The sequence below is a fragment of the Gobio gobio genome (genome assembly GCF_949357685.1).
Source record: "Gobio gobio genome assembly, chromosome: 21".
NCBI classification, from domain to species: domain Eukaryota; kingdom Metazoa; phylum Chordata; class Actinopteri; order Cypriniformes; family Gobionidae; genus Gobio; species Gobio gobio.
The window spans coordinates 10,138,972-10,165,392 of NC_137117.1; the positions used below are offsets into that span (position 1 = coordinate 10,138,972).

General features: G+C 38.5%; 1 protein-coding gene across 1 annotated transcript in view; it reads right to left on the bottom strand.

Moving 5' to 3' along the window:
• tut4 (terminal uridylyl transferase 4) overlaps positions 1–23,833 on the bottom strand; it is a 62,711-nt gene extending 38,878 nt beyond the window's left edge. The window contains exons 1-10 of the mRNA XM_079802819.1: positions 23,647–23,833; positions 16,731–17,197; positions 9,964–10,103; positions 5,971–6,087; positions 5,521–5,698; positions 3,772–3,860; positions 3,606–3,657; positions 2,023–2,092; positions 1,771–1,897; positions 1,569–1,688 (exon numbers count right to left, since the gene is read on the bottom strand). Of these exons, the coding sequence (XP_079658945.1) occupies positions 1,569–1,688; positions 1,771–1,897; positions 2,023–2,092; positions 3,606–3,657; positions 3,772–3,860; positions 5,521–5,698; positions 5,971–6,087; positions 9,964–10,103; positions 16,731–17,133 (1,296 nt within the window). The 5' untranslated portion in view covers positions 17,134–17,197; positions 23,647–23,833. The remainder of the gene's footprint in view (positions 1–1,568; positions 1,689–1,770; positions 1,898–2,022; positions 2,093–3,605; positions 3,658–3,771; positions 3,861–5,520; positions 5,699–5,970; positions 6,088–9,963; positions 10,104–16,730; positions 17,198–23,646) is intronic.
• Between the last annotated feature and the right edge of the window lie 2,588 nt (positions 23,834–26,421).

Consider the following 26,421-nt stretch of genomic DNA (forward strand, 5'->3'; position numbering starts at 1 on the left):
GATTTGACATCACTAATATAAATAAAACAGTCTATCAGTCTGGCGAGTAAACGAAAAAATGTACTAGCCAATGGCGATTATATTGCCATTTTGTGCGTAGAGGGTTGACTAGCAAAAAACACTTGTGTTGCACCTGCCTTCGCATTGCGCCGGGTGTATGATAGGGCCCAATGACTCACTCATCAAGACAGTGACGTGCCGCCACCTATTTTTGTTTCATATTTAGAGTATAATTTAATTTCATTCATATACACTCACCTAAAGGATTATTAGGAACAACATACTAATACTGTGTTTGACCCCCTTTCGCCTTCAGAACTGCCTTAATTCTACGTGGCATTGATTCAACAAGGTGCTGAAAGCATTCTTTAGAAATGTTGGCCCATATTGATAGGATAGCATCTTGCAGTTGATGGAGATTTGTGGGATGCACATCCAGGGCATGAAGCTCCCGTTCCACCACATCCCAAAGATGCTCTATTGGGTTGAGATCTGGTGACTGTGGGGGCCATTTTAGTCCAGTGAACTCATTGTCATGTTCAAGAAACCAATTTGAAATGATTCGAGCTTTGTGACATGGTGCATTATCCTGCTGGAAGTAGCCATCAGAGGATGGGGACATGGTGGTCATAAAGGAATGGACATGGTCAGAAACAATGCTCAGGTAGGCCGTGGCATTTAAACAATGCCCAATTGGCACTAAGGGGCCTGAAGTGTGCCAAGAAAACATCCCCCAAACCATTACATCACCACCACCAGCCTGCACAGTGGTAACAAGGCATGATGGATCCATGTTCTCATTCTGTTTACGCCAAATTCTGACTCTACCATCTGAATGTCTCAACAGAAATCGAGACTCATCAGACCAGGCAACATTTTTCCAGTCTTCAACTGTTCAATTTTGGTGAGCTCGTGCAAATTGTAGCCTCTTTTTCCTATTTGTAGTGGAGATGAGTGGTACCCGGTGGGGTCTTCTGCTGTTGTAGCCCATCCGCCTCAAGGTTGTGCGTGTTGTGGCTTCACAAATGCTTTGCTGCATACCTCGGTTGTAACGAGTGCTTATTTCAGTCAAAGTTGCTCTTCTATCAGCTTGAATCAGTCGGCCCATTCTCCTCTGACCTCTAGCATCAACAAGGCATTTTCACCCACAGGACTGCCACATACTGGATGTTTTTCCCTTTTCACACCATTCTTTGTAAAGCCTAGAAATGGTTGTGGGTGAAAATCCCAGTAACTGAGCAGATTGTGAAATACTCAGACCGGCCTGTCTGGCACCAACAACCATGCCACGCTCAAAATTGCTTAAATTACATTTCTTTCCCATTCTGACATTCAGTTTGGAGTTCAGGAGATTGTCTTGACCAGGACCACACCCATAAACGCATTGAAGCAACTGCCATGTGATTGGTTGATTAGATAATTGTATTAATGAGAAATTGAACAGGTGTTCCTAATAATCCTTTAGGTGAGTGTATATACATACAAAAAAACTACTACTAAAGTATGTAAACTCATAAATGGAGTTATTATTTATTCTGTTCCGGGTTCACTAACACATCAGCTCTTACCCAATGTCCTAGATAAACGGGAAGGACGGGCTTCGCTCTCTGTTGCAGGAAGAATATGACCATGAGAGACAGCGAGTAGGATGGGATTCCCCCCTCCGCCTGACAGTCAATGTGGCACAGCTACAAATAAACATACAATCTTGTTAGACCTTGGTGAGAAACGGCTACAGTGATCTCGGGAAAGTGTGAGGGCGAGTCATACGTTGGCCCAGTGTCGGAAGGCCAGCACCAGAGGCACGAGCCTCGGCTCCAGTCTGGCCAGAGCTGCAAGGTGATTGGTGGTGAGGCACGCGACATCATTTCCTGCACTCACTTTGCACATCAAGCCACTGTAGACACAACACACAACCCACAACAGCCATTACATATTATAATAAATGTCTTCAAACTGATTAGTCTTCGTGTGCAGTAACTATTTATAGCATCTAGGTTTTATTGCCCACATAAAACTGACCTCGCCACATCTCTGCAGAAGACAACAGGGACTTTGGCATGAAAATCAGACTCCACCTCGGCGAACTCCACTGAAAAACAAAAGTGAAACTAGAGTTAATCTGGGCTCTCGAAACTCAAGTCTTGTGCGAACATGAAGTTTCAGCTGTTCGATAGTCAAGCGAAGCTCATTTATGATTATAGGATCTGTCAAATGTCTTTGACTGAATTTGAGTCTCACAAAATCTTTAAAACCGTCTGATCTAAAGGCGTAAATTACTTAAGTGAGTTTTGCAAACACGTATAATTTAAAACATATGCAAACAAAATGTTAGATTTATACATTTTCTGTTTAAAAGTGATGGACAAATTCTTCACTACTATTATATAAATAAATATTAAAATACATATTTTAAAAGTTGGACAAACATTTGATTAAAACACATATACATACATATATATACACACACATGCATACAGTTGCAAGAAAAAGTATGTGAACCACCAGAGTCAGGTTATTTTTTATTTAGTGCTGTATTCACCCCCCGGCTCTTAACGCGTTGTGTTTCCTTCTGGAGCATCAGTGAATGTTTCCACCTTTTTTAATAGTTGTGTTTGAGCCCCTCAATCGTCCTCAGTGTGAAAAGATGGATCTTAAAATCATACAGTCCCTGCTGGAGAGGGTTCAAATATGCTGGAAAACTGAAGAATGTGCAGGACCTGGAGGATTTTTCTGAAGAACATTGGGCAGTTTAACTGCTCAAGACAAACAAGAGACTCAAGAACAACCATCACAAAACACACAGTAGTGGATCATCCAAGGAACCACACACACAGCCGTGGATCATCCAGGGAACGACACACACACACACACACACACACACACACACACACACACACACACACACACACACACACACAAAAACAGCCGTGGCTCATCCAAGGCACGACACACAGTATTGAGAATCAATGGTTCATAAACTTTTGAACGGGGTTATTTTAATAAATTCAGCTATTTTGACTATATGTAAAACAAAAATTATGTAACATATCTTATTCAGGACAGCACTAAATAAACAAATAACATGCATTTTGTATGATCTCTTTTATTTAGTTAAAATTATTCAAATTTTCACAGCTTCCACTGTGTGTGTGTGTGTGTGTGTGTGTGTGTGTGTGTGTGTGTGTGTGTGTGTGTGTGTGTGTGTGTGTGTGTGTGTGTGTGTGTGTGTGTGTGTGTGTGTGTGTGTGTGTGTGTGTGTGTGTGTGTGTGTGTGTGTGTGTGTGTGTGTGTGTGTGTGTGTGTGTGTGTGTGTGTGTGTGTTAGAAAAGTCATAGTCATAGAAAAGATGTCAAGAGAAGTCAAGAGCCAAGTCACTCTCATTTAGCCATTGGTAAATGTATTGTTGTATTGTTATTTGAAATAAGTTTATGAAGTTATGAAGTTTTTGCTTGAGTATTACTGTATACATCAGCAATAATCAGCAGCTTTTAACCAAAAATATGGTATTAATTTATGACTTTTATTGTACATTGTCAATATTATTAAACATTATTAAACAGTGTGTGTGTGTGTGTGTGTGTGTGTATGAATGGGAAACTCACCACTTTTCTTTATGATCTCCAGCACCTGGATCAGCACATCAGGCTGAGTCATCTACACAACACGATTGTGTTCATAAAAACACAGTAAAACGTTTATGAACACAGTAAAATGCAGTGTCAAATATCCACAAAAGCAGCTCATGCTCGTCCGAATGTTCACACTCACAGTGGAGGGGTAAGAGACGTCGATGTTGACGTCACTCGTTTTGAAGGCGAAGCGGGTGAGACAGGAGCCGTAAAGACGGAGAGAGCACGCTATGAAGAACAAAGGACAGAACTCATTATAACCATCACCATATTGACAAAAATACTTTCTCACCCATTATTTCTTTTTAGTTTTTACTGCAAGCTATTATACAAAGTACACTAGCCTTCAAAAGTTTAGAGTCAGTATGATTTATTTATATTTTTGAAAGAAGTTTCTTCTGCTCACCAAGAATGCATGGTCAAAAATACAGTCAAAACTGTGATATTGTGAAATATTCAAAATAACTTTTCTATTGTAATATATTGTAAAATACAATTTATTCCTGTGATCAAAGCTGGATTTTCAGCATCATTACTCCAGTCTTCAGTGTCACATGATCCTTCAGAAATCATTCTGATATGACGATTTGAAGCTCAAGAAACATTTGATTATTATCAATGTTGAAAACGGTTCAATATTTTTGAGGAAAATGTGATTTTTTTTTTTTCAGGATTTGTTGATGAAAAGAACAGCATTTATTTGAAATAGAATCTTATTTTTAAAAAGTCAAATACAAGATTTGACTGTCACTTTTGATCACATTAATGCATTCTTGCTGAATAAAAGTATTAATTTCTTAATATATACAGTACCAGTCATGTGTCACCAGTCATACCAAGGATCATGAGACACTGAAGACTGGAGTAATAATGCTTTGCCATCACAGAAATATATTACCCTTTTAAAACATTAAAACAGAAAACAGTTCTTTTAAATTGTGATAATATTTCACTATATTAATTTTTTTACTGTATTTTTGATCAAATAAGTTCAGCCTTGGCGAGCAGAAGAAACATTAAAAACTCTCAAACTTTTGACTGGTACTGTGTATGTTACTGATCCCAATGTTTTGAAATGCTGAAATTGATAATGCACCATATTTTTGGCACCTAACTTTCATTTCACCCCTTATCCCTGAATCAAGTTACCACAAATCAGGCCAGTTTCTTGCATTCTTATTAAAGGATCATGCCACTATTTTTGAAAATAGGCTTATTTTCCAACTCCCCTAGAGTTAAACAGTTAAACAGTCTTACCGTTTTCGAATCCATTCAGCCGATCTCCGGGTCTGGCGCTAGCACTTTTAGCATAGCTTAGCATAGATCATTGAATCTGATTAGACCGTTAGCATCTCGCTCAAAAAAATGACCAAAAGACTTCACGCAGTGCCTGAAAATAAGCTAACTTCAGTCAACATAACCAACGTGACAACCTGCTTGCACAAGGAGCGTGCTGGGGACTATTTTCAGGTGCTGTGTAATATCATTGTTCCTTGTTCAAGTTCCTTGATTATTACGCAGGAATGAGAGTATAATTCCAAGCCATATCGGCTTAGAAAATCACAACTTTTCATTTTCCGTCGGTCTTAGTACACGATGTAACTACAGAAGAGTCAAGTTTTAAATAGGAAAAATATTGAAACTGGTAATTTTTTGAGCGAGATGCTAACGGTCTAATCAGATTCAATGATCTATGCTAAGCTATGCTAAAAGTGCTACCGCCAGACCCGGAGATCGGCTGAATGGATTCGAAAACGGTAAAACTCAACTGTTTAACTCTAGGGGAGTAGGACATTTTCAAAAGTAGCGGCGTGTTCCTTTTAAGTCCACTAATGGATGATAATAAACAGAATTAATTGTCTTAAGTTCGTCAGGGAAAGTCGTGTACCTGTGAGTTGTTTGCGTATAATACCCTCCATCCGGAGCACCACGGCTTGCCTCAGCGCAAAGTCTTCCTCTGAGATGCCGTGCACCTCTGCCGCTTCCAGGACGGCGGAGTCTAGCGCCTTCAAATGGGCCGGAGAGGGAAGAGGAAGCGCTCGCAACTCATTTTCCTCCTGCTTTTCCTGCAAAATTCACATTCGAATCAAACAAAAAGAGTCAAAGTCCAATGTTTAGCTATAATATCTTTGCTGCTGCTGATTAATTCAGAGATGCTTCTTCTCTGGCAGGGTTTTAATGGGTTTACAGTGACACGCAGATTTCTTCTGCATGTTTGCTAACAGTCTAACAGAAACTAGCACAGTAAAACCCTCTCTAAGCTTAGCACAGAGCCACTGTGGATTATACAGAGCACAGAAATAAACGTTGGGGAAGATAACAGCCTGCGTCCTCTCACCATGATGTTCTTCTTGTGACGTTTCTCTTTAATGTGCTTGTGAGCACCCTGGATGTTCTCCACGTGGACCGAACACAGTTTGCATAGATACTGGAAGTTGGGGTACTCCGGAGATGGCTGTGGGAATACACAACGACAGAGAAACCACATCAATTCACACATCTGAGTGCTCCACAGACGTGCAAACGGGGCAAATCAAGAGACGCTGAACGACCCCTTGACTTCCTCGGGTTGTTTCAGATTCAATTAACGACCTACTTTTGACAGTCATTCAGAAGTAAAATCAGTCGGTGAGTGTGAATGCAAACACTCTCATTGATCCGCAGGAAAGTTAGAGCAAAGATACAGCTCAAGTCAAGTGAAACTAGTCAATGTGAGGTAAAGCAAATATACACCAGGGTTATTACCATTAACTCAACTAAATCTATTAGGCCATGTGTCCACCAAAGCACTTTTTCCTGAGGGTAGTATATTTTTGTAATTGTTTTCAATGGGAACGGCCCTTTAAAAAATATATAATAATAATAAAAAAACAGTGTGGCGAGGTGCCGAGTGTCTATTTAAAACTAAGCGCAGGGCATTTTTTACCGGTCGCTGAGATAAAGACTTTTGAGATCAACTTTGGGTAAAACGCAGCGTTCATCAATGTCACTTTTTACTAGGGCTGGGCGATATGGCCAAAAAGTGATCTCGATCGATAATTATCACGATAAATGTCAAATATTATTTCATTCAAATTTAAAGGCTCCTTATTTTTGCTCCTAAGTGAAGGTTGTAGAAACCAGACTGTTACTTGAGGTTTTAAACTACCTTTTATTGTCAGAATATGACAAACACTTCACGTTTTTGAATTCCTTACACTTTTCCAGTAATTTTTCCTTAACAAAATACATTTCTTAATAGAAACAAATAATATCTTAGTTTTTCCATGTTCTAATAGGTGATATTGTTTCTAGTCATGAAACATGTCTGTGTTGCCTGACTTTGGCATATATCTTCGGCACAGTTTGCAGTGCAGTATTAAAGGGGTGGTAAACCACGATTTCACGATTCTAACTTTAGCTAGCGTGTAATGTTGCTGCTTGAGCATAAACAACATCTGCAAAGTTACAACGTTCAAAGTTTAAAGAAAAGGGAGATATTTGCTTTTAAAGAAATCAGTTTCTAAGGACTACAGCAAACGGCCAGTAGGCGACTACAGACATTCCTCCAGGGTCTCTGACATCACCAGCCCCAATATTTACATAAACCCCTCCTCCGAGAAGATTAAATATGGGGGGGGTGAGGCCATTTTGTATCGCGGCGCTGTTGTGGTATAGTTAGGCTGGAGTGGTGTTGCCACGATGCCAAGGAAACGCTGTTATTTTCATCAGGATTGCAGGTCTGGGGTACTTGCTTTGTTCAGCCTTCCTTGTGGGACGGGGGTGCGTTGCAGAGCGTTTAACATACAGCATGTTATATGCACATGTGTGTTTGAGACGGAGGGAAACAGGCGCTCGCGGGGCTCCCGCTGCACATCTCACGGAGGAAAACTTCCACCATCTTCGCGAGTTCAATGCCGGATTTGAACAACGTCAGCTGCGTGAGACAAACACTGCCAGTGTGTGGATGCACGACCCGCGCGGGGCTCCCGCTGCACATTTCACGGAGGAAAACTTCCACCATCTTCGCGAGTTCAATGCAGGATATGCACCACGGCTTGTCCTGAAAGCTGGATTTACAAACAGAAGCTGTTTACGGGCCACAACCTGTAAGTCTGATTTATTTTTCATCAATGTGTTTTCCTGTAATAGGTTGTACATTGTAGCAAGGAAGTAAACAGATGACAACGCTGTTCTGCAAACCAGTCTGTTAAATGCTCATTCATACTTAACGTTATCCGACGAACACCTAACGTTACAAACACTAACGTTAAAATCTCAACAGCGAACTTGGTATTAGTGTAAATGATTCTTTGATTAGAGCTTTTATGTATTGTTTATCTACAGGCATGCTAAACATGGTTCTGTGTGTGATTTGGCTAACTTACTAGTAAAGCCAGTGTTGGTTTTGGGTTAATAGTTCTTGCGACAGATATTTGGCTATAATCGTTCTAAAAATACAAAAGTAAAAGTGCCATTCAGTAGCGATCACTATAGACCCGCAGTCTTTACTCTTGAGGAATGAACAGGTTCTGCTCGATCATCTTCACTCAAATGTTCTGGGTCTGATTCGGGCTCAGATTGGTATGGTTTTATTGACGCCACTGTTTCTAATACTGACCAAAACACAGCCTCCAGGTAAGAGGCGTGACGTTTCCGACAAACGTGCACTCCGGTTAGCGAATCACAACACACTGGGCCGGCTAACCAATCAGAGCCCATTGTGTACTTTTGAGGGACTGGCTTCATACAACCCGGAAAGCATCAGACCGTTTTACAAGGAGGGACAGAGCAGTGTAGAATAAAGGTCAAATATATGAAAAATAATGCTTTTTTTTTTTAAAACGAAGCATGAACACATGTTACAGTGCACCCTACAATCACAATCAAGCCTTCAAAAGAATGTGTTTTACCACCCCTTTAATAATATTACATGTTTTGTCTCTTAGAAATGCAGATTTGACAGTGAGTTGACAGTAGTAGTAGCTTGAGTTAGGAGGATGCAGATGTAAATTTGTTCATCAACAAAAACATGGACATCTGTAAAAATTGTAAGCACCTCATTTTTATATGGTCAAATTTGAATATTATGACTGTGTTAAAATTAAAATGAACCATTGGTCTTCCATAGTATCATAGATTTAGATCATGATAACTACAGTTAAAAACACGCAATAGCTCTTCACTACCATGGTAAAATGTATCTATATGGTTTCTATGGTATTTGTATGAAAAACAGTAGACCTAGCCTAAAGCCATTTAGTATAAATGCACAAATTATACAGCTCAGCTCAATCACAAAAAATACTGTAATAATATTCCATTACTCCTTTAATACATAATACAGGTCTACATTAATAATATAATACAATTCTATATGAATATATCCCACATTTCTGCCACAGTACCATGGTGCAGTGTCACAACAGTAAATTTATGGTAAATATGGATAAGATGGAAAAGCCTTCTGACTGTATCATTGCACAGTGTTTCTGCTGTTTGTCAGCTGTGTTTTGTCTGGCTTTAAACTAGTTTAAAATCACAGAGACATTTGTGTTTTTCGCTGAATGCACGCGCTTCTCACTGGATCTCACAGCTAGGCCTGACACGATAACTACTTTTTGTTTCGCGATATATCGTCCCAGAAATAATTGCGATAAACAATATTACGTCATTTTAAGACTATTTTATGCCACTGAATATATAATCCTAATATAACAGCATAATAATGCAAGTAGACCTACACGGTTTCAAATGACAACCTTTTAGTTCTTTAGATCATGGAAATTAAGGGTCAAAAATATATTATCCTAAATAAAAAATTGAATAAATAGTAAATAAACATTTTCCCTTGTGAAACTGCTTTAAACTCGTCATTCTGCGTTGATGGAACAGGGGATCGCGGCTTTGAAATCGAGTCCATTTGGGCTTAATCTTCCAAACTGTCAGTAGTTGTCAGGAAAACACTGTAACGCCTCAAATGACGCCTTTTTTCCTATTTTATCGGCGATTCGATATGATATCGTTTATCGGCCGAGCCCTACTTTTTACCCAGCCGTCCAATCACAGTGGAGGGGGGGCGGGACTAATACAACACCGACCAACCACATCCTGCTGGCACAAAGATAACAAACGACAGCAACAAGCACATCTCTTCATCCAAAACTAGTGCCAGAGTAAGCATGTTAGATTGTGTCTACATTTTTATATTCAGAAACAAACCATTTGTGAAATTAGATACTAGTAACAGTTCTGCGGATATTTCCTATCATTGCACATATAGGGCTGTGTCATACACCTGACACCAATAACAAGTATAGGCATATTGTCTGTGTGCAGGAATGTGTCTTGCCTTGAGCAGCCGGTGGATGTAGTCTCTCTGCAGCCTCTCCTCCGCCTGTTTGAGTCCCAGCTGTTGGTCAGAGGTCAGGTTTCCCACCTCCACGACCTCTGCTGCGACCTCAACCCTCTGTCGGCCTGAGATCTCCACACCTGAGACCGCAAAAACAACCCACCCATAAAACTTACTGCCATAGAAAGACAAAAACACAGTGAATTCACCAAAACAAGTACAGAGAACACGTTAACAAATTTGTCAGATAATAAACACTTTCCGTTTAAAATATCTTTTCTTTTTGGGATTTAATTTAATTTCAGCGATTTCACGTATATCTCATTTTCCACTATTAAATTGAAACATTTATAATATTCACTAGAGTTCAAAAGTTTGGGGTCAGTAAGACTTTTCTTTTGTTATATAGAAATTGATCATTATCCAGCAGGAGTGAGTTAAAGGTCCTGTTTTTCGTGATCCCATTTTTCAAACTTTAGTTAGTGTGTAATGTTGCTGTTCGAGCATATATAATACCTGTAAAATTATAAAGCTCAAAGTTCAATGCCAAGCGAGATATTTTATTTAACAGAAGTTCCCTTTCAAAGCCTACAGCGAACGGCCGGTTTGGACTACATCCCTGTACTTCCTGCTTTAATGACGTCAGTAGAGCAGTTTGTTGACTAACCTCCGCCCACAAGAATACGCGAAAAAGGGGGCGTGGTCTTGTTGTTCCCACGTGGAGAAGAGGAAGTGTTGCGTTCGGTTGCGTTTGTATAGTTTGTTTGTCGCCATGTCGTCGAGACGCTGTTATTTTCATCCCGGAGTCAAGTCACCTTTGTTTGGCTTTCCCAGGAACGCTGTACTTAGAGATCATTGAGCGCATGCATCCCCGTTATGGTGAGAGGCGTGACCTTTCCGGTAACGTGCGCTTTGCGTGCGCTAAGCTGCTGTCGAATCACAACACGGGAACCGCTGGCAAAATCAGAACTCGTTACGTATTTCTGAAGGAGGGACTTCATAGAACAGGGAAATCTTTCAAGCCGTTTTGAGGACAGTGAAAACAGTAGTATACAGCTAAGTAAATTGTGTGAAAAATACTGTGTTTTTTTACATGCGAAACATGAACACATGTTATATTGCACACTGTAAACACAATCAAAGCTTCAAAAAAACACGAAAAACGGGACCTTTAAAGGGTTAGTTCACCCAAAAATTTAAATTCTGTCATTAAAGCTGCACTATGTAACATTTTTTCAGTAAAATATCCAGAAACCACTAGGCCAGTGTCATATATTTTGTTCAGTTGAGTACTTACAATATCCCAAATTTGTCCAACTATTTGTAAATCATGAGAAACTGCTATTTTACCCGAGGAACCGGGACGTGTGAGGGATTCGCCTGTCGATGGCGTCATATCTGCGTTCCCCTCGGTTTCCGGTTTTATTTTGCAGAAACGCTTTACTCTCACTGCAGTGTGAATAAGTGTCATAGCAGCCGCTGAGCGAACGCACAGAATAACGTCATAACAGCATTTTCAACACACTCAGATGTGTCTAATATAATAAACAGAGCTGTGTTACCTCATACTCATGACCGGAAAAGTGGAAGTGGCGCCGGCGACTGTGGCATAATAAAAGTCCTGCTGCTCGTGAGGCATGTGTTGCATTCATCTTATTAACAATCGCTCCAGTGGCCTTGCTCACCTCCTGCTCTGCTTAATACTACAGTAGTATTGTCAAAAATATCGATATTTCGATATGTATCGATACTGAAATATCTGAAATGATACGATATTCCTTTTCTACAGTATCGATACCAGCCGCGCTCTCCTCTCCTCTCCGACTGACAGCGAGTGACACGTACCCGCCCCAGTTAACCCTCCGAACACGCAAACGCATGTTCTGCTGGATTTTTCCTCATGACTGCGTGTTAGTGTTGGCGTGACGGGTCTGAATTTCCCACAGGATTGCAAATAACGTTAATTCTACTCATTCCCACAGATTTCGCGCTCGCATCTGAAGCGCACACACACATACCGTAATAAAGCCACCTCTGACATACAAGGGCAAAAATTTGCTCTTTTTCCAGCTTATTAATGGTCAAATACACTCAAAAAAATTCTCAATGTCCATCTTGGTGAGTATTAACGTAAACACAGTTGTAAACAGTTCAGGAAGAATGTGTAGCAGGAACAGTGTTTGAGATCCATGCGTGCGTCAGGTCTTAAAGGGACAGCAGTTATTTATTATTCTATCTACAAAAAGACCAACGATCACTTGCTGCTCTTGACTGGTTCACTTTTGTAACTCTTATGGATTCATCTGTATTTAATTTTTTAAAATGAAGATTATCCAATGTTATTTTAAATTTGATTACTTCGGGGGTTTTTTTAATTCAGTTTCTTTATCTGAATACTGTTAGACCTACCTGAAAAAATAAAGCAGTCCATTTAATTTGTATCTTTATTCTATTGTATTTATTTGTGCTATTGTTAGTCATTTGTTTATTTGTTCTTATTTTATTACTGTTGACTCGTCTTTTTAAATTCAATTTGAAATCAAGCTTTCTTGTGCTGTATGTAAACTATTGCAACACAATTAGTTAGTAAATATTTGAGAGATAATTGTAATGGAAAAACCTTAAAAATAATAATGATATTAAAAATATCTATTTGACAGTATATTTTTTCCCCGTGGTATCGAAAATCGATATTTTTTTAGGTATCGTATCGAAGCTAGAAATTCCAGTATCGTGACAACACTATACTACAGTAACGTTAATAATCACATGAACATGATTTCTGCCCGAGTCCCGATTCTTTTCCACCGGCTGTGAGGCGAAGACCACATGTCCCAAGATTCTGCGCTCAAACCTGGCGTCATCAAACTATGCCTTTGCTTTGAATAGGCGACCTCTAGCGGACGTATAAGTCAGAGTGCACCCTTTAAATCCTCCCCCTCATGTCGTTCCAAACCCGTAAGACCTTCGTTCATCTTCAGAACACAAATGAAGATATTGTTGATGAAATCCAAGAGCTCTCTGACACTCCATAGACAGCAATGTAATTAACACTTTCAAGGCCCAGAAAGGAAGTAAAGATGAGCGAAGATGAACGAAGGTCTTACGGGTTTGGAATGACATGAGGGTGAGGAATCAATGACAGAACATTTTTGGGTTATAATTTTCCCATTTTAAAGCTTGGAAGAGCCAGGATATTTTTCAATACAACTCTGATTGTGTTCGTCTGAAACAAGAATGTGGTAGCACTTTACAATAAGGTTGTATTAGCTAATGTTAGTTAACATGAAAAATCCAGCTGTTCATGGTTTGTTCATGTTAGTTGACAGTGCATTTACTAATGTTACCAAGATTGTAATGCATTAGTAAATGTTGAAATTAACATTAACAAAGATAAATAAATGCTTTAGAAGTGCAGTTCATTATTGTTAACTAATGTAGTTAACTAATGCTAACTAATACGAACCTTATTATAAAGTGTTACCAAGAATGTCATATACACCTAGGATGGTTTGAGGGTGAGTAAATCATGGGCTAATTTTCATTTTTGGGTGAACAATCCCTTTAAAGTGACGGCAGTAACGGCTGCTAAAAAAAAATCAGCTTTGAACACATTTACATTTTAAAATATATTTTTTCAAAATGTAATAATATTATTTCACAATATTTCTGTTTGTTTATGGTTTAACGTCATGCAAGCTACCCCGGCTATATTCATGGCGAGAAAGAGATTAAAATAGCTTTTTAAATGTTATCTTTTATCGTCATTAAAAAAAAAATCATAAGAGTCAACTGAAAAATAACGAATCCTAAAGGCGGACGTACATTGTGCGAGTTCGGACACTTGGGAGGTTGTGAGATATTGCACACGGTACGAGTCAGTTAACTGGACAATCGCGTCAAAGCAGCTGGTACACGACAAGCCGGAGTTTTCGCGCTAAACATAGAGAGTGCGTCTCAGTCAGCTCTAGGGTTGGGTACCGAAATCCGGTTCCAATATGGCACCGGTACTTATTTAACCGGTATGTACCGGACCGAATCAGAATGCAGATTTCGGTTCCTCATTTCGGTGCCAAAATTCAAACGTGCTTTCGCGTGCTTTGGCTGCACCGAGCCAGAGACAGACGCCCAGCGCTGGTCACATCACAACTCATGACAACTATTCAGTGTTTTCAACCACATCATGTTTATTCCAGGTTTCAGACATTTAAATGTTCATAAGTAGGCTACTAGCAACAAAACACCCACTGATGTCTATGAAAGCGGCAATGACAATCCTTTCAGACGGTTATAATTTGACTAACGTTACATGTTTTATTCACATCAGATACATACATGCACATTATATAGTAACTATATTGTTTACTCTATTCTTCTTCCAGTTCACTGGTCACTTACTTTCATGTATTTCGTGAGACGAGAATTAACTCAAGTGTTGTAAATCCGATAGATCCGATTCTGAGGCATAAACTAACATGGCGCCGCCCATTGCGCTTTATAGATCAACTAACACACATTCACTCACACATTTGAACATCAGATAGTTCGTGACACAGTTAAGAAGTTTGTGAATATTTTGAATAAAACGAAATAAACCCGATACAGCTGAGCTGTCAGCGCTATTGCGGCTGCTGTGTCATGTGAGAAACATGACGCGTCGCCATGGAAACATTAAGGCGATGCGTTCTAAAATATTTAGCCAGAGAATATGATCATATTTCAAAATAAAGCTGAAGCTCGAAGCTGGTTTGTAGCAGAGCAAGAACACAGACGACTGCTGTTATTACTGTAACTGTTATTTAGAGTTATATTAGGCTTGTTGTAGTTGGGTTAGGTGGCTTAGGTTTTACTGTGAATTTGTAAATAAGTAAATTATAATTTGTAAATAAGTAAATTGTGTTTTGTATTTATTTATATTCATACATTTAAGTATACATTAAACTTTTAATAAATGGTTCAATTTAAATAAAAAATAAATAAATAAAAAGCCATTTAATGTCGTCCACCTCGTTTTGTGGCCTTTTTTTTTTTTTAAGTATCGGTTCAGGCACCGTTTAGGCACCGGAACCGTTTTAAAAGTATCGGTTTGGCACCGGAATCGAAAAAAACCCAAACGATACCCAACCCTAGTCAGCTCCCTAGTTCAGTATTCTGGGCACTGATCAGGGATCAGCCCATTGACTGATCACCTGCTCAGTGCCCTGACTGCTGAACTAGGGAGCTGACTGAGACGCACCCAATGACTGGAGCTTTCAATGTTGCAGCTATAGCTTCGGATAGGAAAAAGAAAGACAAAATTATGTGTGTGAAAACCAGAGAACAGCAGCCATTCCTTTCAACAGAAACAACCAGAGAGAGAGAACGTGCGTGTGTGTGGGTGTGTGAAAGAGGCTGTATGGTTGCAGCTATAGCCTAATAATACTCGTAGATCTAGCTTGTGTGACGTGGTTGTGTATGACTTGACAATAGAGAACAGCCTGTTGAATTCGGGCCGACTCCTCAAACTTTTTAAACATGTTTAAAAATGATCGGGAGGTCGTGAGGTGCTCGTAAACGTGCTCGGCCCATCTCGTAATTCCTCTCACAAGCTGCGAGCCGCGACCATACGAGCATCAATGATTTCCATGCAGAAAAAACGTCTGCAAGCTCGTACGACCGCAAAAATCGCACCGTGAACGCCTGACTTAAAGGGATAGTTCACCCAAAAAACAAAATTATGTTTATCTGCTTACCCCCAGGGCATCCAAGATATAGGTGTCTTTGTTTCTTCAGTAGAACACAAATTAAGATTTTTAACTCCAACCATTGCAGTCTGTCAGTCGTATAATGCATGTCAGTGGGGATATTTTAGAGTATGAGAGTAAAAACACATAGACATACGAATCCTTATTAAACCCTGCGGCTCGTGGCGACACATTGATGTCTTAAGACACAAAACGATCGGTTTCTGCAAGAAACCCAACAGTATTTATGTAATTTTTTTACCTCTTATCAGACGAATGTCATCTAGTATTCCCAGCGCCATAACTTCCGGCGAATAAGGTCAAAATAATGGCGCGATCAAAGATATATATATACGTAGATGCCTCATTCGACTGATCCGCGCAGGCACTAATGAGGAATCTATGTATTTATCTATGATCGCGCCGGTATTTTGCATGTATTTTGACCTTATTCGCCGGAAGTGATGGCGCGGGGACGGCTGATGCAGAGCCATAGAAAAAAATGAAATACATTTTTAAATATGGATATTTTTCTTACACAAACGCATCGATTCGCTTCAGAAGGCCTTTATTAACACCCCAGAGCCACGTGGAGCAGTTATTTGACGGAGGGATGCATTTTTTATGGACTTCAAAAACCGAGCAACTATCCAATGCTTGGATTAGCCTGAACATTTTTAATATAACTAATATAATTTTATTCGTCTGAAAGAAGAATGTCATATACACCTCAGATGACTTGAGGGTGAGTAAATCATGGGCTAATTTTCCTTTTTGGGTGAACTAACCCTTTAACTATCACAGTCCATCAAAATATGCTTCAGTAATAATGGATTCTAGCACGAGGGGCAAAAGGAAGATCTTCACCTGTTTGTACAGTATTTTTGATCAATAAATACAGCCTCAGAGAGCAGAAGAGACTTCTTTCAAAAACATTATAAAAATCTTACCGACCGCAAACTTTTGAACAGAAGTGTAGGGTCACTCCAGTATAGATATCAACAATAAAAAAAACCTAAAGATTGCTGAGGTCTATGTTCTCACCAGGTATCTTCTCTTTAGCTGTGATGGTGTTGTTGTGTGTTGAGCTCTGCTCTGCTGTTCTGGTCAGCAGTGTTGCTCCCCCGTCCTTGGCCGGTCCACTGTTTCGGACCGGCGTTTTCTTCTCCTGTGCCTGCTGACGGGCTTCACTGGGCAGAGGCTTCCCTCTCCCCCTCTCGCCAGAATTAGTTCTGCCCGTCAGCCTGCGGGCTTTGCCCCTGCCCTGCTCCTGAGGGCTGCCTGTGCACGTCCTGCCGGCCTGGATCTCATCTTTCACCCTTGGGACGCCATCCTTGCATCGGCTGGTGACTCTCACACTCTCCCTCTGCGGTTTGGAGGACGGCGCCTTGCCCCCGCTCGAGCGGGAAGGTTTGACCACCTTCACGGGGCTTTTGGGGTCCTCCATGCCACTCCACTTCTCTCCGTACGAGACTGAAGAAAAGCCCAAAGGGCTCCGGGATTGAAGGTTTCTGGAATGGAATCATGGTAGAATCAGTTTGTGGATATCCAGAAATGTTTGTGCATAGAAAGTTTGAGACTTTGACGACATACTAGCTTAGTACTTAAAGGATTAGTTCACTTTTAAATAAACTTTTACTGATAATTTACTCACCCCCATGTCATCCAAGATGTCCATGTCTTTCTTTCTGCAGTCGAAAAGAAATTAAGGTTTTGGATGAAAACATTCCAGGGGTTTCCTCCATATAATGGACTTCAATGGGCTCCAAACGGTTCAAGGTCCAAATGACAGTTTCAGTGCAGCTTCAAAGGGCTTTTATCTAGCCAAACGATCAGTTTCTGCGAGAAAGTATTTATGCTATTATTTTACCTCTTATCAGACGGGCATGATAATCTCTGAGCTCCGCCATAACTTCCACCAAGTGAGGTCAAATACGATCGTGGGCAGGTGCTAATGAGGCATCTACGTATACGTCTATGACCATGATCGTATTTGACCTCACTTAGCGGAGGTTATGGCTGAGCTCAGAGATGATCACGTTCGTCTGTCAAGAGGTAAAATAATAGCATAAATACTGCTCGGTTTCTCGCAGAAACTGATCGTTTGGCTAGATAAGACCCTTATTCATCATCTGGTATCGTTTAAAGCCCTCTGAAACTGCACTGAAACTGTCATTTGGACCTTGAACCGTTTGGAGCCCATTGAAGTCCATTATATGGAGAAAAATCCTGGAATGTTTTCATCCAAAACCTTAATTTCTTTTCGACTGCAGAAAGAAAGACATGGACATCTTGGATGACATGGGGGTGAGTAAAATATCAGCAAAAGTTTATTTAAAAGTGAACTAATCCTTTAATTCTAGGTTTTCACAGACAAGGCATAAATCTAGTTCCAAACTAAAATACATGTTTGAGCTGGATTAACTGAAAGCAACATGCACATATTAAACGTCAGTGCCAATGTTTTGTCTCAAGATGCACACAAGCAGTGCTTTTTTTCCAAGGCACATTAATAAAAGCTACTTAAATGCCCTAAATTGAACTAACGCCTAATCCTGGATTAATCTAAGCCCTGTCTGTAAAACCGGGCCAATGAATACAAATGAAAACCCACTCATTTCAATGAGTGGATTCAAGTCATGATCTTGGAAATAAAAAACAATTTTGCATCTTTAATTCAGAAAAATATCTCATTATTTGATCGGACTGCCAAAAGGGAAGACAAATAAAAGTATTTCAGGGTAACTCATCACACTCAAGTTGAGTTGCATTATCGAAACGTATTATTACACACACAATACGTTTATAGAAGGGCATGTATTCCATGCACACTGAAAACTTTTCCAAACAGAAGAAATATTTATTATCAATCAGCTGGGAAGAGCATCAGCTTGAGGCTAGAAAACTAGTCCTCATCACTCAACTCCATATTTAGTTAATATCCCAGCGTCTCTCTCCGTCGGTGATCATTTCCCAAAACATGTCAAATTGACAAGAGCATTCTTGGTCTCAACATCCTGCCGCCAATTCAAGACCTTCAAATGCCAAGAATATGGGCATCTGGGTCAATAACATGACGTGCATAGTGCATTATTTCCTTATAAATTCATGCTTGACTTAATTCAATAAAACCTATTTAGTTTAAATTGACATTGTTAACAAATATATTTTGGGTTTCTTAAACCCCCCAAAATGTCAGGTGACGCAACAGTCCGCACAAATGAACAGATACAAAGCTATTTAAAATGGTTTTAATAATCAGAAATGAAATATAAAACACTATGTTTTATGTTTGAAAACTTTCATTTACATATCAGTAGTTTTAAAGCTGTTGAGATAAGTGAAAAACTTGTCCGACAATTTGTATGTTTTACCATCTTTCTCATAAGAAAAGTTACATAGTGCAGCTTTAATGTTTTAAACATTTTAACGAATGCATTTTAAAATCCTCAACTTACTAAAGGTGGTGATTCTTTTTTTTTTAAATCAATATAAAACATAACTTTGTAGTTATTCAAATCACAATCTATTACAGTGTATCTACCCAAACAATTCACCCTTCACCGCAAGTTTGATTGACAGGCGATCTGACCAATCACATCGAATCTGCCGTTTTGTCCAACAAAGCAGTCAAGAGAGTTAGTAGATTAACGTCGGTGGACTTGAACTTGGAGAAACGGTGTGTACTGACGTCTTTCCGCGGTTGAAACGACATATCTTTTAGTGTTCATTCATGTTTATTTCATGCTTATCAATGAACTAAACGGAAGAGATAATCGGTTGACGAGCAGCTTTAACTGAGGCGCTACAGCGATCACCACACATTAAAGAGCCACAAAACACTATTTATTGTTAACATTCCTGAACGAATCATCCGTTTGAATGAATCAGTTGAATCTCAACGACTCACTCATTAACGGTGAACTTGCTGCCACCTACTGGCGGTTTTAATTTCACATTTAAAGTATATTTTCATGTTTTAAATAATGTCAAATATCAATATTCAACATTTTATGTTTAAAACATCAAAACATTATTTATGCATATGTAACTTCAATTCATTTGTCACCTCTGAGCTCATTAAACAGTGTAAATGTATCTAAATGCCACTTCAGATGCAGCTTCTGCGTTTCCTCTCCATTGCAAAGATGAATTGTGTTGTAGGGCTGTGCAATTAATCGAATTTCGATTTTGCCTCCCAACGATCACCAAAATATTACAATCGAGAAAAAACTATTATTTTGCCATGTTCAGTTTTGCAAGAACACTCTTATTTTGTCTTGCGTTCTGAATGAAACGCACACGCGCTCATCCGCCCCTCCCGAAGCCACAAACTCTCTCAGGTCGTGAGTCTCGTGACTCGTGTGCATATCATCCGCTGGAGTTTAAAAACTCGGCGCGAGTAAAGATGGCAGAAGGAGGGCAGTTACAGCAGCGTTTGGTGAGCAAAAAATGTAAAACCAACTCTGTTGTCTGGGAACAGTTTGGCTTCGAGGAATCAGACGACGAGCAGAAACATGCTACGTGCAAGATTTGCTACATGGCAGTGGCTGCAACACAAGGGAACATCACGAATTTGTTTAACCACTTGAAAATTAAACAGAGTGACCTATGACAATCTAATATAGAAACAAAAACTGACGAGAGCAGGGGTGCCGTGTAAACGTCCTTTTTCCCCCTCATATTTTTCAAATAATTCTCTCTTTGTAAACTTTGTTCAATGCATGCGAGTGCTGCTGTATTTTCGAATATGACCAGTCGTTTTCGCCGTCATCACCCGGGTTTAGTGCCAGAAGACGCGAATGAGAAGCCGCGCGCGCTGTGAGAAAATGTGTCTCTGTGCACTCATCCGAGAGCGCGCACACGTCTCTCAGCGCATAATTATTGAGTTCTCTTTCAAGTCTTGCTCTTGAACGGACAAACTCCCACAAAACGTATGTCAACTTCCATCTTGATGAGTATCCTAGCAGACATAGTCTGTATATGCCTTAAGTGAACTTTATACAGTCGAGAAAGACGACGCATATCCGAGCATTAGGTCTTAAAGAGGCAGTAGCCTTTACTGCTGTCTGTTTAATGTCTAACAACAAAAGACAAGGACATCACTCACCGCTCTTGATTGAATAGCTTTTGTAAGTTTAATAGGATTCATCTTTAATTTATGCACTCAAATATGCAATGTTATTTTACATTTGATACATTTCTGTACCTGAAAACTAATGTTAGACGTACCTGAAAAGCATATCTAGCCGAACCATATTGTTGATCTTATTTATTTGTGGTTATCATTTTTACGTGAATACTTTTATACTTTGATTTGAATATATGTTATATTATTTATTTTAATAGTTCAAAAAGTACAACAAATGTTACAATTTCAATTGAATTGTTGAAAGGTGTATTTTTAATAAATACAACACATTCCCAAAGTCATGTGAAATAATCGTGTTACATAATCGTGATTTCAATATTGGCCAAAATATTCGTGATTATGATTTTTTCCATAATCGAGCAGCCCTATTGTGTTGATACTTATTTAATTTGATTGGTAACAGCCCAATTGTCTCATTATAATTAAATTTGATTACATTTATGAAATTGACACAAAAGATGAGGCATGCATATAATTAGGTTCATTAAAATGTATTTGTAAAAATCTGTTGTTGTTTTTTGGAAAAGATGAATTCGGTCACTGCTGTGAACAAACCACCACACGGAATAGGAAGAATATCAAAAACTTTAGGAGTCAGCTGTCCACGGCATCCCATAAAATATTGAGATCTCATTTTATCAATATCGCACATCCCTACATACACTAAAAAATATATACTTTATGATGCTGTTCACTTTATTTAAGCAATTCATCTTGATTTAACACAATTATATCAGGTTTCTGCTTCAAATGTAATTGATTCATGTTAAAATGACTTAAACCGTCACTCTTTGACATAACTTGATGTTTTCATTTTGAAATGACATGTTTCAATCAAATAACCCAATCAAACAAGACTTTCACTTCCCATCATGCTTTGCAAAGGGGCTGAATTCGGAGAGTAAATGTTTAAATGAAGTGCTAGTTGATGCATTTTTAACAAGATGAGAAAATGGAGAGACTTTTTAATGCTTAATGTTTTGTTATGTTGGTATTTAAAGGTTTTTGTTATGTTAGTGTTTTTGGAGGTTACCATTGTGAAGTGTAGAGCATGTGCTTGAGGTGAGGACCTGCTAATAACAATTAAAGTTGTTTTTAATAATAATAATTAAAAAAAAAAATACTTTGGGCATGCCATGGATGTAATAAAACCATCTTCTGGCTAACCAATAAGACCTTGTAAAAGGTTTTGTAAATGTTGGAAAAATTGTATTTCACTAAATAAAAATACTCAATTAAATGGAATTACTTGTTTTGGTTTGTTTTTTATATTCATTTTAGAATAATTCAATTGAATAGTTTTGGACAAAATTAAGAATGTTAACCTGATTTAACTAAATGGTATTGAATTAACCTTACGTAAAAAAAAACATACGTTTACTGAAATAAACAATGTTAATTAAATTCAACATAACCCAAATACGTGGAACCTGTTGACATAAAAAAAATTAAGTAAATCCAACGTATCATTTTTTTGGAGTGTACATTGCCTATATGATTATTTTTCTTTAAACATAAAATTGGATGCTAAAGATACTAAATATCTGCTTATTAGAATGCAAAACTTATAATTGAATATGAATATAATACACATCTACAAAAAAATAATGTGTTCGGCAACTCTACGGGTTTTATATATATTTGGTTGTACCAAAAAAAAAAGTCGTTAAAATGTTGTTTAATAATTGAAACTCGTTTAAACACATGTTAATGACTCAAAAATATGCATTACATCTCGTTGTAATGTCTCTTTGGAGCTTTATTTGTCATTGAGCCAGCTTCAAATCTCCTGTGCCGCTCAACATACACATTCAATACAACATGAATTACATATAAGAATACAGACATGAAATGTAATCATATGCAAGCTTCATATTCATACATTTCAGAAAGAGTAGCATGTTACAACACATCACAACAGAACAATCCACCAAACTAGTTACTATAGAACCGCACAGTATTACATTTATCCATGCTTTAATATTTACTTTAGTATTTTATGTGTTTCCTGGGAATCGAACTCAAACACTCGCCGCTAAATATTCAAGCAAGACAGACCATAATCACAGCTGATTTTACTTTCAGTTCATCATAATGGAAACGCAAGGTAGAGCCTTGTATATATACACATATTTTATTATATTATTCACTGCAGAAATAGTATGAGGCATGTTAGTATGCTTTATTTCAGCATAACCAAGCAATTTCCTTTTTAATAATTAAGGTTTCAAACATTCATATGAGCAAATACACCTAGAATCTGTCCAATGGCTATATTTTGTATAATTTAGATGCTATAATACATAATAGCGTTACACCTTAGTAGCATTAGACAGTGCATTTAATAATAATAATAATAATAATAATAATAATAATGTGTTGGTGCACAAATATTCAATCCTTCACCTGGTCCTCCACAAGTTTAATGACCTGTAGACCTGAACAAACAAAACTACAGTCGTCCAGGAACTACATTAGAGTCCTAACATTAATTACGAAGCGTTTTAGATGCTCCTACCCTGATATTGTGTCCCGAAATGTTATTGCTCGACTCTGATTTCCTATCACAACACTGATGTAACCTTGCAACGATCAAACACCAGCACTGCACCATTACCCGCACACTTACACGTACAACACGTTTACATGTAAGAAACATACACTTAGAGTTTGTATCGTTGACAAAAAGACTAATTTTATAGTAATTCCCTAAACTTTTGTCAAGGTATTTAGACTTAGCTGGCGCGCTGCGCTACAAACGCCTCGCGGCAGCTCTTCCTCACTTGTGTGTTTACTTTTCTGTCTTACCTAGATTCACAAATGCGCGGTAGATCAGCAGAACATGCTGAGAAAGATCATGAGGAGCGGTGGCGGTTCGGCGTCGCGTTAAACGCCATGTATCCCGGCGCTGATGTTGTTGTTGTTTTCGGCCCTGCTGGAGACGATGAGCGCACGCGCCATGTTAACTCTGCTCGCGCGCTGCATTGTGGGCCGCGTCAGTGCCAGTGTTGCCAACTCTCGCAAGACAAATAAGCAACCGCAGCTTCAAAAACAAGCCCAAAACAAGCCCAATATTATTATATTATTTATTATCATCAATATTATTTATAATAAATAATTTTTTTAGCAATAAATGAGCCTGCAACATATTAAACTGAAACCTCTCAGAGTTTGAAAAGCAAAAACAGATGTGATTTTCCAAAAATCATCAAATTGCAATAAGGACACACAATATCCTCCGATCAGCTGTGAACAGAAGAGGTTTGAAGAGTAAAGAGTGACATGGAGGCCAATTATGGTAACCCATAGTCGGAGTTAGTGCACACATATTAGGGGCAGTAAGTAGTGAACAACACACACACTGCAAACCGTGAAAAAGACAAGCCCTGCATCTCATTGTGCACACTATCTGCCCTAAATAGTACTGAAAATTACTAATGTCACACTATTTAGGATGGATAGTGTGCACATTGGGACACAAGCACTACAGCGCTGCAATATAGCCACATATTTAAAATAAAATAAATTCGAACCATACCTACTGTTATTATTAGTAGACTTGTTTTTTTATAATAGCCTGTAATTTTAAATACATTACAAAAATATTTTTTTTATTAAATTAGGTGCCTCTCCTCCCTCTTTCCTCTCCATCTCTGCTTGTGCTATTGTTTGTAAAAATGTACGTCTATTTAAGTCTACTAACTTTCATTACGTGCATTTATAACGTCACATGCCTGCACGTTGAACGCGCTTTTTCTTCAATGAAGGGGAGAAGGAGGCGGGATATAAAAGGACCGATTACTACAGCACTTGTATCGTTGCACTGAATGCCTGTTGTGAGAAGACAGTGTCAGTCAATGTATTGGACAAAAAAGCGACCATAAATGTAAAGAAACGAAGTTGCTTATTATATTTTCCTAACAAGCAACCACATTTTTTAAAATAAGCCCAAAAAACCGCAACCCGCGACTCGTGATTTTTTAACGCGACTTGCCAAAAAAAGAAGCCCAAAGTCGCGTGTTATACGCGGACTTGGCAACTATGGTCAGTGCGGCAGGCGGAGAAACCGAAACTGCACTGGACGACTCGACGCTTCATAGCGTCCATGTGACGCCGACAGGCGGCGCTCTGAGGCCCAAACAACATAATTATAACATTTATTTTGGTGTTGCTCATGTTCATTTGCATATTAAAGGTCATGAAAATTTTAAAAAAGAGAAAAAAGCGGAATTGTTATTATTATTATTATTATTATTATATACAGACTTATTTTTTAGGCTTATAGTTCAAATATTTAAATATTCACACACACACACACACATATATATATATATATATATATATATATATATATATATATATATATATATATATATATATATATATATATATATATATATATATATATATATATATATATATATATATATATATATATATATATAAGAAAATAGATAAGAAAATAATAAAAAAATTATAGTAATACAGCCTATATTTACATTTTTTCCTAAAATAATAGGAGTGAATTCAGGGGTTATTGGGACACTTTTTGCTATTGAGATGTCTTTTAAAAAGTGTTAAAAAGCATATACATATATACTATAATAAATACTGCATACACGGGTTTCCTGTTTACAAACATTACAGGGTGCGTGCGCATCCTGGAGGCAGAAAGACAGATCGCTCAGCTGATCCGCTACTGCAACAACCTTAAGTATTGAAGCTTTCCTTATTGTTTGTATATAACTGCTGACTCAATAAAACGTGATTTTAGTTGGATCTGTTTGTCTGTATTTAATTTTGCAGTGTTGCTGTGATACATGTAATAACAAAAATACTTTTTTGGCAAACGCATGCTTCCCCCTAGGTATGTTAAACATCAAGCACCCAGCACTGGCTCTGTTGGTACAATTAACCATGCAGCAACTCCTTGGCATTTTGACTTATAGACACGCCGCTACTAACCTACAACACGAGAGGTTTCTTCTTTCTGCCTCTCGGGTGCGTGCGCAAGCAGTGATGACGTCGCCGAGAAATCCATGTATAGTATAATACATCTATACCAAACAAAACAAAGTGTATTGTTGATTCTGAAAATTTTTAGTAGGCCTATGTTAGAAAATACGGTTCAAACCATATGAACCCGGGGCCTGTACCATGATGGTAGTTTAACAAACTCAGGGTTACAGGATTAGTTTTGAGTTGACAAAACCAAACCAATCAATTCAGGCATTGTTGGTCCCATGATGTTGATCATCAGCTTTCTCTGGGTGCGTCTCAATCAGCTCCCTAGTTCAGTAGTCAGGGCACTGATCAGGACATAAGTCAATGGGCTGACTCCTTGATCAGTGCCCTGACTACTGAACTAGGGAGCTGATTGAGACGCACCCTATGTCAACTCAGGCTTTGATCCTGAGGTTAGGAGTTTAGCTGTGACATCAGTAGTGAACAGCCAATCACAGGCTCTGGATCAGTGAAACTGACATTAATTTCTCTCTCCTGCAGAATATTACATGATTGAAAAATATTAAGAGTTTAAACTAATTTACACAGTAAGAAGAAAAGAGCTGTCTATGAAAGAGG